The sequence below is a fragment of the Phyllostomus hastatus genome, unplaced genomic scaffold (assembly GCF_019186645.2).
Source record: "Phyllostomus hastatus isolate PE091 unplaced genomic scaffold, TTU_PhHast_1.1 phas_contig_210, whole genome shotgun sequence".
NCBI classification, from domain to species: Eukaryota; Metazoa; Chordata; class Mammalia; order Chiroptera; family Phyllostomidae; genus Phyllostomus; species Phyllostomus hastatus.
In genome coordinates, this window is record NW_025333737.1 from 628,012 (window position 1) to 644,303 (window position 16,292).

The 16,292-nt window shown below is 50.4% G+C and overlaps 1 protein-coding gene across 2 annotated transcripts in view; it reads right to left on the bottom strand.

Moving 5' to 3' along the window:
* The window catches only part of SGSM2 (small G protein signaling modulator 2), a 34,544-nt gene extending 19,000 nt beyond the window's left edge, over positions 1–15,544 (bottom strand). For both annotated transcript variants that reach the window (XM_045837242.1, XM_045837241.1), the window contains exons 1-2: positions 15,283–15,544; positions 11,419–11,494 (exon numbers count right to left, since the gene is read on the bottom strand). In XM_045837242.1, the coding sequence (XP_045693198.1) occupies positions 11,419–11,494; positions 15,283–15,339 (133 nt within the window). In that variant the 5' untranslated portion in view covers positions 15,340–15,544. The remainder of the gene's footprint in view (positions 1–11,418; positions 11,495–15,282) is intronic.
* Positions 15,545–16,292: the final 748 nt, after the last annotated feature.

Genomic DNA, 16,292 nt, shown 5'->3' on the forward strand with positions numbered 1-16,292 from the left:
ACTCTGTTCTACGGCTCACCTGTAAGGGCTGGGATTTTGCAAGACCTCTCCTTGGCAGGGAGAGGAGAGGATGCATTGGAGACAGGAGCACGGAGGTGGGTGGAGATGCTATTCTCTTAGAAACGGGGGAAATGAAGCTTCTCATCTATTGTGACTAGTGTTGGAATAGGAGACTTAGGACATAACCACTGAAAAGAGATGTTCTCACCTGTTTTGCCTTCATTTTAATGAGTGACAGGCAGTCACTGCTGTCTGTAAAAGTTTTGTTTGGCCCTCTCTTGTTCCGAAGTCAAAAAGCTGGAGAGCCCAGGGAGACTGGCCAGCACAGTGAGAGCATCCCAGGGCAGAGGAGACAAGGCAGGACCCTCCCCATCCCGAGTGCTTCCTGCCAGAGCTCTTCCCTGCTCCGCCTTGGAGGACTTCTCACGTGTTCATATGAGGAGGGCCCCCAAAACCCGGAGTTACCTTCTGGAGGGTGAGCCCTTTGTAGTACAGGCTTCCCCCACTAGCTCAGTGTTCTAGGAGCCCATCTGTGTCAGTGGGCTACCTGATATTGTTGTGAGAGGCTGTGTTCGGCTTCAGTGAATTTTTTTAAGACTCTTTCAACGCATTTGCCCATTTCATGATGGGTGATTTACGAGGGTAACTGCCCACACCATGCTGAGTGTTCAGCAGTTTTTGATCAAAAACAACATGACCCCAAAACCCTACTTTTACTATTCACCCCATCTTGCTCCAAGCAACTTTCTTTTGTGTCCCCAGATGAAATAAATCGTCAAAGGGAAGTGTTTTGCCGAAGTGGAAGAGGCAAAACAAAAGATGGCAGAAGCACTAAAAGCCATCAAAATCGACGAGTTCAAAAACTATTTGGGGCAGTGGAAAAGTCTCGATAGGTGTATTGCATCAAATGGAGAGTACTTCGGAGTTTTAACATGCAAGAATACACACACGATGTTTTATAAATAGTTCCCAGGTGTAGTGGCGTCCCTTCATCCCTCCACGTCCACACACGCGTGCAGAGACGGACCTCTACGCATCCCATGTGTGTGTGGGGCACGTGATGGGATCTTTGCCTAAGTGTCCACGTGCTCCTTTCCGTAGCGAGTCCCCTTGGTGCCTGGAGGTCCTGGAGGTCTTGGTGGCCTCGCGGGTGGGGCACAGGCAAGAGACCATTTTGCCCCAGTCTCCAGGTCTGGGGGCTGCTGCAGTCACAAGTCCGCGCCCGGAGAAGGTGGTGACTATTTTCCAGGGCTGCACACCTCACCCAGGGCGAGAGAGAAGCAGCACTGATCTGGTCTGCCAGGCCAGACTGGCATCATGTGGCACCCACTCTGCAGGGAATCAAGTGCCTTGGTGACGTGACTAATGGCTGGGATAATGAGTCATTAACCTCCCCCCCCCCCAGGAGATTGAATGCAGCCCTGCTGGGGAGCCGGGAAATGGCAGGCGGGGGCCCTCCCATCTGCCTGGCCTCACCCATGTTCCTAGGCAGCCTCTGAGCAAGGGCATCAGGGTGCTCTGGGGTGAGCGAAGGCCTTCCTCAGCACTCACTCTGAGCAGGAAACGTGGAGAGAAGCCCAAAATGCACCCCCAGCCCCCTGCTCACCCCACAGCCAGGGAAGGTGCCTGGGCAATGTCTGGGGAAGATGAAACCCCTCTCACCCCTCTGCTTTTCAAGCAAAGCAAACGGGCCTCTCTACCAGGTATTCCAAACCCAGTTCCACAGGCTCCTTGGCCAGCGACTGTTCGAACTACCCCGTTCTTCCCCATTCCCACAGGGTTGTCTCCACAGAGAATCAGCACATGCATGAACAATGTTACCGAGTGCAGCATGCAGGCAAAATAACAACATAGTAATAGTAATAACAATAACACTAATAATAAGTGAGAACTACTATCCTAAGAAGGTTGGGGGATGAGCTTCTGGAGCTCCAATGACCCCCAAAACTGTGTGCAAAATTGTTGACGTGCTCCAGCACCCTTAAGGGGAGCACTTTTATTCTGGACAGAGGGTCGACCCATGGCTTTTGGCTTCTAAAAGGGGTACCTGACCCCCCAAATTTAAGAACCTTGCTCTAAGATGTTTAGGTTGAGCAGAAACATAGACCTTCAAAACTCAGAGATGCAAATATAAAGACTCTCTCCCTCCAGCCCTCCCTTTAATATACAGTGAACGCCCCCCTCAGAGCTGCAGTTCCAGAGCCTCAGCACAAGGTCCGACTCCCCTGCCATCCTTGCTCCTCGGGGTGGGGCGGGGGAGCCCACACAGAGGCCCGAGCCTCTTCTCCCCTCCTGTTTGAAGGCCCAGAGCACCAAGCAGGAGAACATCACTGCCTTGCTCCCCTTTCCACCCCAGACAGCCACCGTGACTCATCCCCCAGTGGAGGCCGTGGCAGGAGACACCTGTCACAGCTAAAGCACCAAGTGAGCAGGACCTGTCTGCCTCTAACTGAGCTCTCTGGGCCCTGGTCACTCAGATGTAAGGGCTGCAGGATCCCTGTCCCGGTGTGACCTACAGCCCTCTGGATGCACCAGAACAGGGGTGGGTGGGCCTGGCCACATTCAGCTCACTTCATGTGCTAAAGTACAGGCCAACTTATAAAAACCAGCAGTTTTTGTTCATTAGTTGGCGAGGAAAGGTTTGGTAAATGAATCAAAACAGAAACAGATAAGACTCAAGCGTGATCATCCCCACCCTGGCCTTCTGGTGGCCTTCTGAGCCACCATGCCAGGTGGGCCCAGGGCACCCTCTCTACCCTGTCAACCCGTGCTGCTGACAAGAAGGCTCATGGAACCGCACCTCTGGGCAGGAGCGGGACTCACTTGAACCCTGGCACCTTGCTGTGGACATTTCCCTTCTCCCAAAAGGTTTGGCACTGTCTTCCCAGGGAGAGACCGGGAACGACAGGCCCAGGCCAGCCCTGTGTCTCTGCCTCACTAGCTTCTGACGTGTCCCTGAGGTCTACTAAGTTACAGGGCTAACAAATGCTAAATGGGTGAGACTATAAGTGCTAATGGAATACGGCACGGCCCCCTCCTACAAACCCATTACACACCAATTTAATCATTTCAAGGAGTCCAATTTGGAATGGAGCAGATACTGGTAGACAGAGACGGAAAGGACTTGGGAAAGGACTGAATCTTCTCATGCCTCACTGGAGGGAGGGCTGACTGGCACCACCCCCACGGAGGTGAGGCGGCACGATCTACCGGCATTACAAGGAACCTCTGGCCCAGTAGCCCCTCTCAAAGAATCTAGTCTACAGATGAAACTGCAAGGTTACTCGCTTATAACAGCAAAGGCTAAAAACCATCCACATGTCCATCAACAAAGGACAGATTAAGTAAATATGGCACATTCACAGAGGAGAATATTATACAACTCTGAAAAAGAATGAGGATTCCCTCTAGAAACTAATAATGGAAGAGCAAGATGCAGAGCAGTATGACTGCATGGTACCCTGACTATAAAAAAGGGTGGGATAAACAAGGAAAACAATTTTTTATTACTATAAAAAATTCTGGAAGGATACACAGAGACAAAAGTGGTAGCGGTTACCCACGTGGGAATCAGTAAGTGAAGGGAGGCCAGGAAAGACGTGAGACTTTTCACTGTGTATCTTCTGTACAGCTTTGATTTTTGAACCAAGTAGGTATATTACCAATTCAAAGTAATTATTGTAACAATTGAGTAGGTGCCCATTCCAGCCAGATACCAGTGGTCCATCATGGCATAATACCACAGATTCTCTACAAACTAGAGGTGGATCAAAACTCACAAAACCCATGGGCACCCACCCATGCCTACACCAGCTCCCTCAGCAAATGGTCTCCCAATCGGCTTGGCCTCCCATTCCCACAGGAGCATCTGGGCTCTGCTTAGGGAAGCCACAAGTAATCTGAGCTGGGCAGGGACCAGAGAAACAACTCAGTGGGCTGGGACACGCTCAGGTGTCTCAGGAGCCCACAAAAATGGACAAAAGTTATGGTTGCCCAGGAAATGCAGAAGTGGTTGGGAAGGGTCCTCAGTCAGTCCAGGGGTCCTCAGAAACAACCCTGGCTTTCACCTGCATATCTCTGTTTAAAGCTGCACTCAGGAACCAAGGGGCCTGGATAAGCCCAGACTGGTAATAGAGGGACGTGCAGAATGACCTTCAAGGAACCAGGCCTAGGGACACAGCACCTGGAGTTAGCACAGCACAACATGAAGGCTGGGCTTGCGGCTCTGAGCCAGGAGGGGTTCATCATGGGAGGAGCAGGTGTTCCCTGCTCTCCCCTCCCACCTCTGCCAGCTGCTACCTGTGCAAGGGGAGAGTTCTGTTGTGGTTGCCATAGAGCCCCAGTGAGGAAAGCAAGGGGTGGAGCAGCCAGCCACAGGTTTGGGGACTTTACTCAGAGCAGAATTTTTAAAAGCCTTGTGTGGTGGGACCAAGACTATCAGAAGAGGTGCAGCCTTGCTGGTGAGAAAGGAAAAGGTGGGATGGGTGGCCTCTTTTTAAGTTAGGAACTTCCTCTAACTGCTAAGGGAGGAAGTTGATGTTTACCTGCAGCAGGAGGTGGGAGGAGCAAAGAGGCCAGGTTGGGCGGGTGTCCTCAGCCTTGCTCCTCCCAGCTCCCCGGGCTGGTACCTCCACCCACGGACTCAGAACGAGCCTTTCTGTGATAACCAGGGTACATTTTCCCTCAGTCTCCACTGGGTGATGATGGCTGTTTGCTTCAGTTTGAGGGGGCAGCATTCAGCTTTGTTCAACACCCTAGAACAAGAAGGCACTGCCCTGATATTGCAGAACCAAGCAGATGAGGGAAATGAAATTCATACCTCACATACGCATTTCCTTGCCCCACTGGGAGTGCAGGGCAGGGCCAGCAGGCATAGTACTCCAAAGGCTTCCCAGGGAACCAGGCCAATGCTGGCCTCATGCAGCTTGGCAAGGGACACACTGCCTTCCAGACTATCTATGGACACCATGTTTGGTGACCGGAGCTGTGTCTCCCTCACAGCTAACTGCTCCTCAATGCCCTACTCCTCCAGGCTCCACCACTGGGCAGACCTCACGGGTAGACCCATCCCTGGGCAGCTCAGGCTTTACAGCAAGACAGATATGGGTTGAAATGCTTTCCTTACTAGCTGTTTGACTTTGTGCAAATCACTAAGTCTCTCTGCGCTTCAGCTGCAATTGGGGAAAAGAACAGGCACCTCAATAGGTGTTGACTGAAGGCAAAGCATATGCAGAGGTGCAAATGGCTCCGTGATTACACCCAGCACACTGAAGCAGACCATGAACCTTGGCGCCTTCCCTCCTGTGCCTACAGATGGTCAGGGTGCTCCTCCTCCCGAAGGCTGCCTGTTCCACCTCTCAAGGGTGTAGCTCCAGCAAACATCCACTCTCTTTCCTGTATCTTTAATGTTTCCCTATGAGATACTTTCCATTTGTATATAAACATTCTGTAATTTTTCCAACTTAAAAAAAAAAAGGCACCACCACCACTATCACCTACCTTGGCCCTACATCCCCAGTCAGGGGTTGAACCATTCAGCTGCTCCCCTTTATGTAAAATTTCTCAGGGAAGTTATCTATATTCACTAACTCTATCTCTTCCTTCTCCCATCCTCTCATTGTTCCTCTCTTTATGAAAAATATTTCATTATGAAAAATTCCAAACAGACACAAAAGAGGACAATACAATGAACCCTGTGCCCTCACTTAAGCAATGACAAAGTCTTGGGCAACCTTGTTTCAGTTATGCCGACTCCAACTACTCTTTCGCTTGTCCCCAGATTATTTAAAAAACTTTTAAAAAGATTTTATTTATTTTCTTTTTAGAGAGAGGAAAAGGGAGGGAGAAAGAAAGGAAGAGAAACATCAATGTGTGGTTGCCTCTCATGTGCCCCCAACTGGGGATCTGGACTGCAACCCAGGCATGTGCCCTGACTGGGAATCAAACTGGCCATCTTTCAGTTCTCAGGCTGGCGCTCAATCCACTGAGCCACACCAGCCAGGGTGTCCCAGATTATTTTGATGCAAATTTCATTAAAAATTTTTTTTAATTGACTTTACAGACAGAGAGAAAAACATTGATTTGTTTTTCCATTTATTTAGACATTTATTGGTTGATTCTTGTATGTGCCCTGACCAGGGATCGAACCAGTAACCTTGGTATATCGGGACACACTTTTACCAATGAGCTACCTGGCCAGGGCTAGGCAGCAAATTTTAAATAGACACCATGGACTTTTATCTATAAATATTTCAGTGTGTATATTTCAGTATGTATCTCTAAAAGATGATTCTTTTTAAACATGTGCATAGTATTTTAAACTTCCTGATTGAATTCCTGGAGCACAAATTTCTCTGACCAGATGCTTCAAACTCTCAGAAACGTGAATTCCCAGACAGACAGAAACCTGGAGAAGGTTCTAGGAGGCTTCACGGGGAAGCCTGTAGGATCACTTTCGAGAACCAAGTAGAATGTCATTGGTGGCGTGATGGCAGCTCCGTCGGTGGGTGAGCACCCACTGCACCTCTGGCCCCTGCAGCGCACTTCCCCGGCATCATCCCTCTAATCCACATACCGGCCCTCTGGGGAGGGTTTGGAGTGGCTGAAGACTGGCACACATACTTAATGGCCGGGTCAGGGGTAAACCCAGGTCTGCCGGACTCCAAGCTCTCAGCTGCGGACCATAGCCACGTGCCCTCAGCCATGGCCCAAACCAGGGTGCGGGGAGCCAGTTCCCCAGAGGGCCTTCTTTCCTACTCATTCACTTCCGGAGGGAAGGCAGAAGCCAGATACCCTAAGAATGAGCTGTTCATTCAGTGCGGGTGGGAAGAAGAGAGAAGGAATCCCTTTCACTGAAAAGAGACAGGCTAAAAACTGCCTGGAGTCTGAATCTCAGTGCTAAAATATCTCTGGCTGCAATATCCCAGGTGAGACGCAATCCTTCAGTAGCACCTGCCTCTCCCCTAGCTCATTAGCATTTCCTTGCCATTCCCCACAGGAGCTCACTGCATCCGACCTTCCTGGCTAATGACAGCTGCTTAGCAACAGGGAGCGGGTTAATAAAGCCCTGATATTATTCCCAGCTCCACAGACTCCACCCCTGTCTCCCATTACAGCTCATCCTCTGCCCGAAGCAGCCCTCCGGTTAACAGATCTTTGATCTGCGCTGGGAGAGTGAGGAACCAGGTGACTGCAGCTTGGGGCTGCCCAGGTCAGGCCTGGAGCCTGCCCCAATGCCTCCTGAGGAGAGGAGACAATTGTGAGTCTGAGAACCAAGGTGCCAGGCCAGGAACCTCTCTGCAGACCATGAAAATCCGCTCTACCACCAAAGGTTAAAATCCAACCTCAGCACTCAGACAGAGCAAACAGAAGGACAGGCACACCTTGTTTTATTGCACTTTGCTATATTACGCTTCACAGATGTTGCATTTTTTTTTAGATGTTGCATTTTTTACAAACTGAAGGCAAGATGCTCCACTAACAAAAAGCTTATGTCTTGCTTTGTTGTGAGTGGTCTGAAACTGAACCCACAACATCTTTGAGGTACTGTGGAGGCAGACACACCCAGACCTGCCAGTGGATAGGGCAGGTCCAGAGAAAACACCAGTATTCCTGGGCTGATGACTAAATTGAGTATGCCCTCTTTAAGCACATACATTGTTATTACAAATGCAGAGTTCAAAGGTGAAACCTGGGACAATTTGCTGTTCAACCTTAACCCTGAGTTGTCCACAAGCCAAAGTCAGAAGCGCCTTGCCCTCTGGTGCCCAGAGGAAGGGGTGGCAGGAGATAATCAGCCTACACCTGGGGGTTCAATAAGCCATGGAGAAAACCAGAAGCCTTATTCTGATTCAAGAGCAAGTCTACATTAAAGTAAGAGTTTCAAAGACCATATCATGAAACAAAATGCAAACCTGACATGACCTGACCAACTACAGAGTGGCAGGTCTAGGCCTCCTCTCCAAGCCCCAGACTTCACCAGCGGGACGGGGTGTCGCACGGGTCCTGATCCTCAGGTCTGGGGGTTAAGGGGGCTGCTTCAGTTGGAGCAGCACTGCAGCCATGCTATGTGGTCAGAGAACAGCACACAGAGAACTCCTCCCTGCCAGCCAGGTTTTGCCAGCGAAGCTTCTTCATAAGGTCTCTACCTGTGGGGGCCTGATGGGTTTCTGGACAGAGAGGTTTAGGAACCACCAGAGCAAACACACAACAAATGCACACCGCTTGCCAGTCCCGGGAGTCCCATTCTTAACCATGGGTAAAAGGAACCAGGGTCCTGTGTAACTGTCCTGAGTTTGCCCGGGGCCAAGTCTTGACTCAAGGATTGTTCCGTTCCATGTCTATGGCTCTCCAGGAAGGTTCTGTTTCCAGTTCAAATGTCTCTATTCTAAGAAAATTCAGAGAAGTTCATCTTGCCCAGACCCTGCCCTCCTCAGTCACTTCCTAGCCCTCCTCTACCAAGAACAGAGGGGCCCGGGACCCAGCATTCCACAGAGCTCCAGGGAATGTCACGTGGCCACTCCGTGGTTAATCCAGGCTCCACAGCCTTCACCTGATCCAATCTCTCAGCACCTTCCCTGCACTCCCATTTCTCCCAGAACAAAGCTGAATTCTGGATGTGGTTAGAACAGCAAGACTCACTATAGGCTGAATCTACTTCAGACTAAAAATGTATTCCTGAGCATTTTTCCAGGGGATAAAGGAGACTGGTATATCAGAATCTTCAAAAAGTCAGAGAGGTGGAGTTTTCCCTCAAAATGTATTGTTCTTCCTTCTGCCTCCCCCAAGAATCCCTGACTATGAGTCTACCATGTGATGCATGTGAATGGCTTGCAGGCTGGAAAAAAGGTTGATAATTACTGCTTCAAACCAACCTGGTTGAGACCGGGTTGAGATTTACCTCACTGAATACCAAGTCTGACAAAGTGTGAGGATTCCTTTTTCAGTGGGTCTCACATGGCCCAGCCTGAGCTTTATACTGTTGGCAGCCCCTACCCAGGCATGTTGGCACATCCCCCTCATGACTGTGCACCAAGCCCCAGCAGAGGCAGCAAACTGGCAGAGGCTGGCAGATGTCTTTTGTGTGGCCCACACAGTTTTCTGGAAAGGGAAATTAGCTACCAGCATTTAAAAACTGGGAAATTTCATATAATATCTCAGACTTCTGAGTTCTCTTAAGTCAAACAGAGGCCATGGCAGGCCCGGGCTGGCATTCGTGCAGGAGCTGAGTGGTGGCTGCCTCTTCAAACAGGGCAAGCGCTGTCCACTTCAGCCCAGTCCAGTCCCCACTGAGGCCTGCTACCTCACAGCCGGACAGCTTCTGGTGGACCTTTCTCACCTGACCCTGCACGCAATTACGTTTGCACTCCTGGACCCAAGACACCTCCTGAGATCCAACAGATCAGGGTTCCTCTTGCTCCTGGGCTGACTTGTAAACCCTGATGACTTGAGTCCAATTCATAAACCCTTCTATTTCAGCAACTGAAACTGGTCAAAAGAGAATCATCCCTTTTGAGGATAATACCCTGCCTGCTGGAGAGCCCTGGGCTCAGGCAGGAGAAAAAAGCAAAAGCCCCACTGGCTCCTAGGGGCCCCTGGACAAGTTAAAAGAGAGCTAATGGTTTCTTCTCACCCCAATTGGCCTGATGTGGGATGCCTATTGCTTTTCTCCCTGCTTCTCTTCCCCACTCCCCCATGGACACCCACACGTGGCTCCCATGTACAAGCTGTTTGTGCTCATTTATTTTGTTTTCTGTGGGTGCTCTGGACAAAGCCTAGCATCAAACCACTCAAAACTGGGCTGCCGGCAGAGCCCTTCTGGTGACAATGACAGACAGTGGCTGACGTCAGGGTAACACAGTACCAGTAGAAAGGAGTAGAGCCCTAATACTCTTCAGAGCCACTTATTACAGGACTAGCAGGTTTTTCCCTAGCATAGGTTCTACCCAAGAAAAGACTCCTCCTTGTAAATCTGGGAATCATTACATCATCTCAAAGAACAGGGGAAACTGACCCAAAAGGGAGATGGTGGGGACTCAAATCCTGCAAACCTGGCTTCAGCCTCAACATTCCAAAGAAGGAAAGATGGGCATTTTCTGAGCTCTTACAAGGCTAGGAACACTCACATGCCTCATTTCAATCCCCACAAAAATTCCCTGAGGTGGGAATCCTCCCCATTTTTAGAGGAGCACATGGAGGGTGGCAGATGTTGAGAAACTTGTCCAACATGACTTCAGAAGTCAGCAGAGCACCAGGGTGTGTGTGATCCCGCCTGTCACTCAGGCTCCGCTGGCAGGCCGCCTCTCCCCACTCGTCCTCCCACATCTCTCTGCTTTATTTTTCTTCATAGCTGTTATCATGCCTGTTATTGCATGATATATTTATGTGTGTATTTGCTTTCTGTCTCCCCACAGGATGTAAGCCTCTGTGACAGAGACCGTCTGTCTTGTTACTGCTGCTTCCCTGCCTGGAGAACGGCACCTGGCACCCGGTGGACATTCAGCCTGTAGGGCTGGACTGATGGGAAGAGCAGCTCTGTCTGCCTCACCATGCTGCTGCCAAAAAGTATCCCCTCCATATCTGCTCTTTCCTCCCCTTCAGAAATGCACAACCTCCCTCCTAACCCCAATCTCAGAGGCCACGTAGGCCAATATAGAGATGGCAAAGGCTCTGTGTCTCCTCAGAAAGGGAGTTGCAGGGGAGGTGAAATGCAAGAAAACTCTGCTGTGCGTAGAGACAGGATTGTTCCTACAAAGGCAAAATTGTTCACGTTGAGGGGGAAGTGACGGTTTATTACGGACTTTCTCCCTTCTTAGGTGGGAAGGCTTTAGCTATCCCTCCTCTCCTGCACCCATATTGTTTTGCATCCAGTCAAGTGCTTGGAGATTTGGGGTGCTGAAGCAACACAGGTGGGACTAATGAGAAAGTAGATGTGGCACAGAAAGCATTCAAAAAGCACGAAGCCTTCCCCAAAGTTAACATAAGGATAAACCAAATTGGTGGTTCCCAAGCCCTAGGACAATGCTTCTTAAAGCGTGGTTCCTGGACCCACAGCATCGGCATCAACTGCAAATTTATTAGAAACGCAAATTCTCAGACCCACCCCAGACCTACCAGAACCAGCAACTCCAGGGTGGGGACCCATGGAACTGTTTTAATAAGCCTTTCAGGTCACTCTGGTGTATGCTAAACTTTGAACACGGCTGCTTGAGGGAATTAAGCATGTGTAGATCCCTGGGTCCTGAAGATCCTTATTCAGTAGGTCTGGGATGGGGCCCAGGGAGATTTCAAAAGCTTTTCAGTTGATTCTGACTTGCATCCAGACTTAAAAATTATGACACCGAAGGTCCCATCTTTTCCTGGCCCCAGGACAATGTTTTCAGTTTGAAACCCCTCTCCCACTGTCCCCCAGTCACTCACCACACAGAGCAATGATGTGGCTGCTGTCTTCATGCACAAACTTCCTGGTGACGGCCTCCTCCATGATTTGCTTCACCTGTAGACAAAAGGGCAGTATCGCCATTTTTTCCCTGATCAAAGGCCTGTGGGCAAGTAAATAGCGTGGCTCTACCATCCTGTCTGAGTTTGGACACTTGCAAAGTAGATCACAGGGTGGGAGGGGTGGGGAAGCAAAGTTTCCTCAGCATAGACAGCTCTAAGCATCTTGGAAAGGCAGCTAGGGAAAGAGGTACCATAAGCCCACCAAGCACTCAATGCCGATGTTCCAGCCCAGGAGGAAGTGCCTGGTGTGGAGGACAGGGATAGGATGCTGTTTGCTCATCTGTACTTCACTGGAGAAGGGCTTCCGGGCAGACACACTGTCCTTTAGGGACAAACTGTCTCAGTATGGGCTGTGGATAAACAACCTGGCCCTCTTTTTCTCCCCCTTCTCTGAGGTTAAGGGTAGGTCCACCCAGGCCTCAGGGATACTTTCCACATGCTCACAAGCCCAGCTTTCTTTCTGTCCAGGGAACACCCTGATGTTTGGGTTCCTACCCAGATGTAAAAGCTTCCAAATACCTTGTAAAGTAAGCAGTTACATCTTTAAGAAAACACACACACACACGCACAACTTCCTTTATTGGCATGTAGTAAACATATAGAAAAGGGTATATATCACAATTATACAGCCTGATGAATTTTCAAATGGAACACACCTGTGAAACCAGCATCCAGATTTAGAAACAGAACACATGACCTGCACCCTCATGCTACCAAGTTTCCTTCTAGTCACCACTCCCCTCAAGGGTACCACTATCCTGACTTCTAACATCACGGTGTAGTTTTGTGGGTTTTGTAGTTTTGCTAGATGGAATCACTCATTGTAGTGTTTTGTGGCAGTGTTTCTTTTGCTCCTTGGTGTGATTGTGAGATTTGTTCATGTTGTGTGTAGTTGTGGATTGTTCATTCTCCATTGTGTGAACACTCCAGGCTTGACTGACATTTGGGTAGTTTCCAATTTGGGGCTGTCATGAATGGTGTTGCCATGAACATTCTGGATATGTCTTTGGGGGAACGCAGGTGCTCATTTCTTTGGATTTATATTTTCAGGCAAGGAATTTCTGACATATTATTTTCCACTTGACTAGATTTTGCCAAATTGTTTCCAAAGTGGTTGTACCAATCTACACTCCATCAGCAGTATATGAGGTTCTAGGTGCTCCCAACATGTAAGCCAAGCACTTCTGATGTCCTGCAGGAACTGCCAGGAGACAGATACTAATCCCAGAGATTAGAGGAATGGATTACCTCAAGCCAAGTGTAAAATCTTTGATAAAGTAAACTCTGGGCAGAGCTAGGTTTTGCCACTCACTTTGGACAGGGCGTGAAATGTCCTGATGCTGCCCTTGCTCCTAAGTCCCTCACCTAGGACTGTACTGTTAGAAGTGTGGTTGAACTTCTAAAGCCTAGGGGTAGGGAGGTAGGAGATGGAGGCTTCTCCATGCTGGAAACTGCTCATGGTTAGCAGTTAGGTAAAGGAGGTTCAGACTAATCCTGTGCTCTAAAAAACTCTTAAAAGTGCTCTGGCTGGTGTGGCTCAGTGGATTGAGCACTGGTCTGCAAAACAGAAGGTTGCTGGTTTGATTCCCAGTCAGGGCACATGCCTGGGTTGTGGGCCAGGTCCCTGGGTTCTCCCTCCCTTCCCCCTCTCTAAAAATAAGTAAATAAAATCTTAAAAAAAAATCTCTTAAAAGCTTCCCAGATTACTTACCAATGGGTTTTTTCATTAAACAGAGCATAACATCAGAGCTCAAAAACCTGTAGGCATCTGAGGTGGTAGGGCAGAGTTTTAGGTTAGGAGGACCTACAGATGCCCCTAGAATGTGGATACCAGAGGCCCACTGTGAAAAACCAGACTTGCCTACAATTATCCCCACTGTCTCTACTCTTTTTTTAAGATTTTATTTTCATTTTATTTTTTAGAGAGGGAAGGGAGGGAGAAAGAGAGAAACATCAATGTGTGGTTGCTGAGGGCTGTGGCCTGCAACCCAGGCATGTACCCTGACTGGGAATCGAACCTGTGACACTTTGGTTCGCAGCCCGCACTCAATCCACGGAGCTATGCCAGGCAGGGTGTCTCTACTCTTGAAATCAAGTACTCAAATGGGAAGGGAACTGAGTTCAAAGCAGGTCAACTTTTGTCAGGCAATATACATAGCTGTGGCATATTCTGGGCATTCCTCGCATTTGTTTAAAAATCATTCTTAGAGTTGTACAAACAGCCTTCTAAGTACTGAAAATAGAATCATTGTCCTGTAAAAAATCTTTCCCATCATCTCTGACCAACCCAAAACTTGGATCACACTAACAATCTTAGCACCTCTGTCCATAGTTTGGATATGGCCACTTTTTTGTTACTGCTTATATTGTTCACGGAAGTCTCTCTCACTAGACTGCTTGTTTCCTGAGGGTAATCACTGAGATTTGAGATTTCCCTTTTCTTTGGGGAGACCAGAGTTAGGGCTTAAGTGCTGATTTGATGTACTCCTAGCCTAAAAAACTTTTTCTTGGCCACTTCACAGCAAAGGTACAAAGGAGCTCCTGGCACACAGCTGGAAAGGTGATGGCTTCAACCACTTCTTTGCCAATGAAAGAGAAAGGAGCAAATGTTAGGGCACAAGAGCCAGGCCACAGTTAATGTAGGAGAATCATCTAGAGTCCTCCAGGAGTTTATTAGAACTCTGAGTCTTCTCCAGTCCTGAAACTTTAGAAACCATTATAGTAAACTTTCATATGTGAGGTAGGTATAATCATCCCTATTTTAGAGGTGAAGAAATTGAGATTCAGAGAGATTAAGTAATTTATCCAAGATCACACAGAACTAGATCCAGACTATCCTAAAATGTATGCATTTCGACAGTCTTGATAGTTTTCAAGATCAGTAGATTTAGTTACCAAATAGTCGAGTGCCTACTGTGTGCCAGGCCCTGGATACAGAGTAGAGGACAAAACAGAAGGGTCTCCTGCCTTCGTGGAGTGTACACATCTGGCAGACACAGAGGTAGGTCAGAGTTGTTCATGGCTCCAGAGGCCTAATCTATTCTAATCCACACTGCGGGTTTGAGCTCTCCAGCTCTCACAAGGGGGTGAGTCATTCCTTTGGGCACCCCCCACCAAACTGAAATGGGCTTTAGGGCAGGGTCAACGTAAAGGATGTTAGTAGACAGGAGGACTATTTTCTCTTTCCGACATGGAGGAGGGGTGCTCCTCAAAAAGGGAAAAAAAATCTGAGTCTGAAAAACAATTCTCAAACTCGCCCCCCACAACCCAGTCTCTGGGTAAGGAGGTGGGCGTGGATTGATAAGCAGTGAGGTGTGCGGCGAACCCTTGGGCAGCTGCCACTCAGTTCCCAGAGGGATACCAGAGTGGGGTATAGGGCAAACAAGAGCTAAGTCCCCAAATCACGGGTTCCACTGCTCTAGGAGGCCCGCGCGGGGCCCCGCCCCCTCCCCAGTCCGCGCGGGCAATGAATGAGCAGCCTCAGTTCTCCAGAAATCGCCGCCACCCCTCCCCCGACCTTGGTCTCCCGTCGCAGCTGCCGTCACAGGGTGGGGAGCTGCAGGATCTCGGAGCAAACATACCCGGGAGCACCGGCCTAGCCCCTCCGGCCGAGGGGCGCTGACCCCTGATTCCGGAGATGGAGGGGAGCCGCAGCTAGTCCAGGACCCCGCCCCCGCCCAGGGCTCGCGAACGCTCGCACCAGACCGTGGGCGGGGACCTTTCCACCCCCTGGGCCGCTAGGGGAGTGACGCGAGACCCCGGGGGTCCTTGCTCAGACTTTACCTCCTTTTTCACGTTCCACAGCAGTTTCTCTTTGACTGCGTGATCCGCGCTGCCCATGGTGCTGCGGGTGGCGGAGAGGCTGCGCCGAGCGGCCCCCTAAGCCCCCCACGCACCCTCGCCGCCTCCACGCCTCTCGGCTCAGCGCCCCACGCGCAAGGCGGAGACCTCGCCAGCTGAGCTCCCCGCCCGCCGCCGCCGCCGCAGCCGCTGCCCGTTGCTCGGCTCCGCAGCCATCTTCCGAGCCCAGCACAGACGTCAGGCAGCTGGCCCGGCCCCTTCCCACAGCCGGGGGCGGGGGGTGCGCTCAGCGACCCGGGGCTGCCTCCCCGGCGCGCGCCACGCCGGCCGCTGTCATGGCAACGCGCCGGCTCCAGTCCCCAGGGCGCGAACCCGCATTGTGAGCGCCTGGAGTTGGGCCTGTACTAGGACCCGCGGGGAGGCGAGGCGCGCCCCGGACCCTGCGGCTGGCTGAAGAGAAAGTTGCTCGGGCGGGAGCTGGCCTCAATCCAGCTAGACGCCCCCCTGATTTCTACCCGCTCGTTTTCCCGACGGGAAGGTCCAGGGGCCCCGAGCGCCTTGATTCTGGTCATGGGGAAGGCAGTAGTCCTCTGGCTAGAAGGCCGGAGCTCCATCGTTAGTCTATGCCCCCTGCCCTCAGTTGCAGATTGTTGGTAGAGGAGTGGGAGCGCAGAAAACCTGAGCCTAAAGAGGCTGGCTAGACTCCCTCCTCCGTAGGGGTCGTCAGGCCCAGTTCGGTCTTGCAGTTCTGTTGGAGGGGTGGGCGAGAGTTGGTGTAACCGGGACCCGCGGGAACTTGTGCAGAGGTCGTGAAGTTTAAAGAAACGCTTTCAACGCTATTTGCCTGTAGCAGACGCCCACGAAGAAAATGACGGTGAGAAAAGATTGCTCAAAGTGACAAAGCACATGCTACTGCAAACTGAGGTGCGGCGTATAAAAAACTAGTTGAGAAGAGGGGCTCAGCCCTTTGCCGCACGAATGGAGAATCTTAC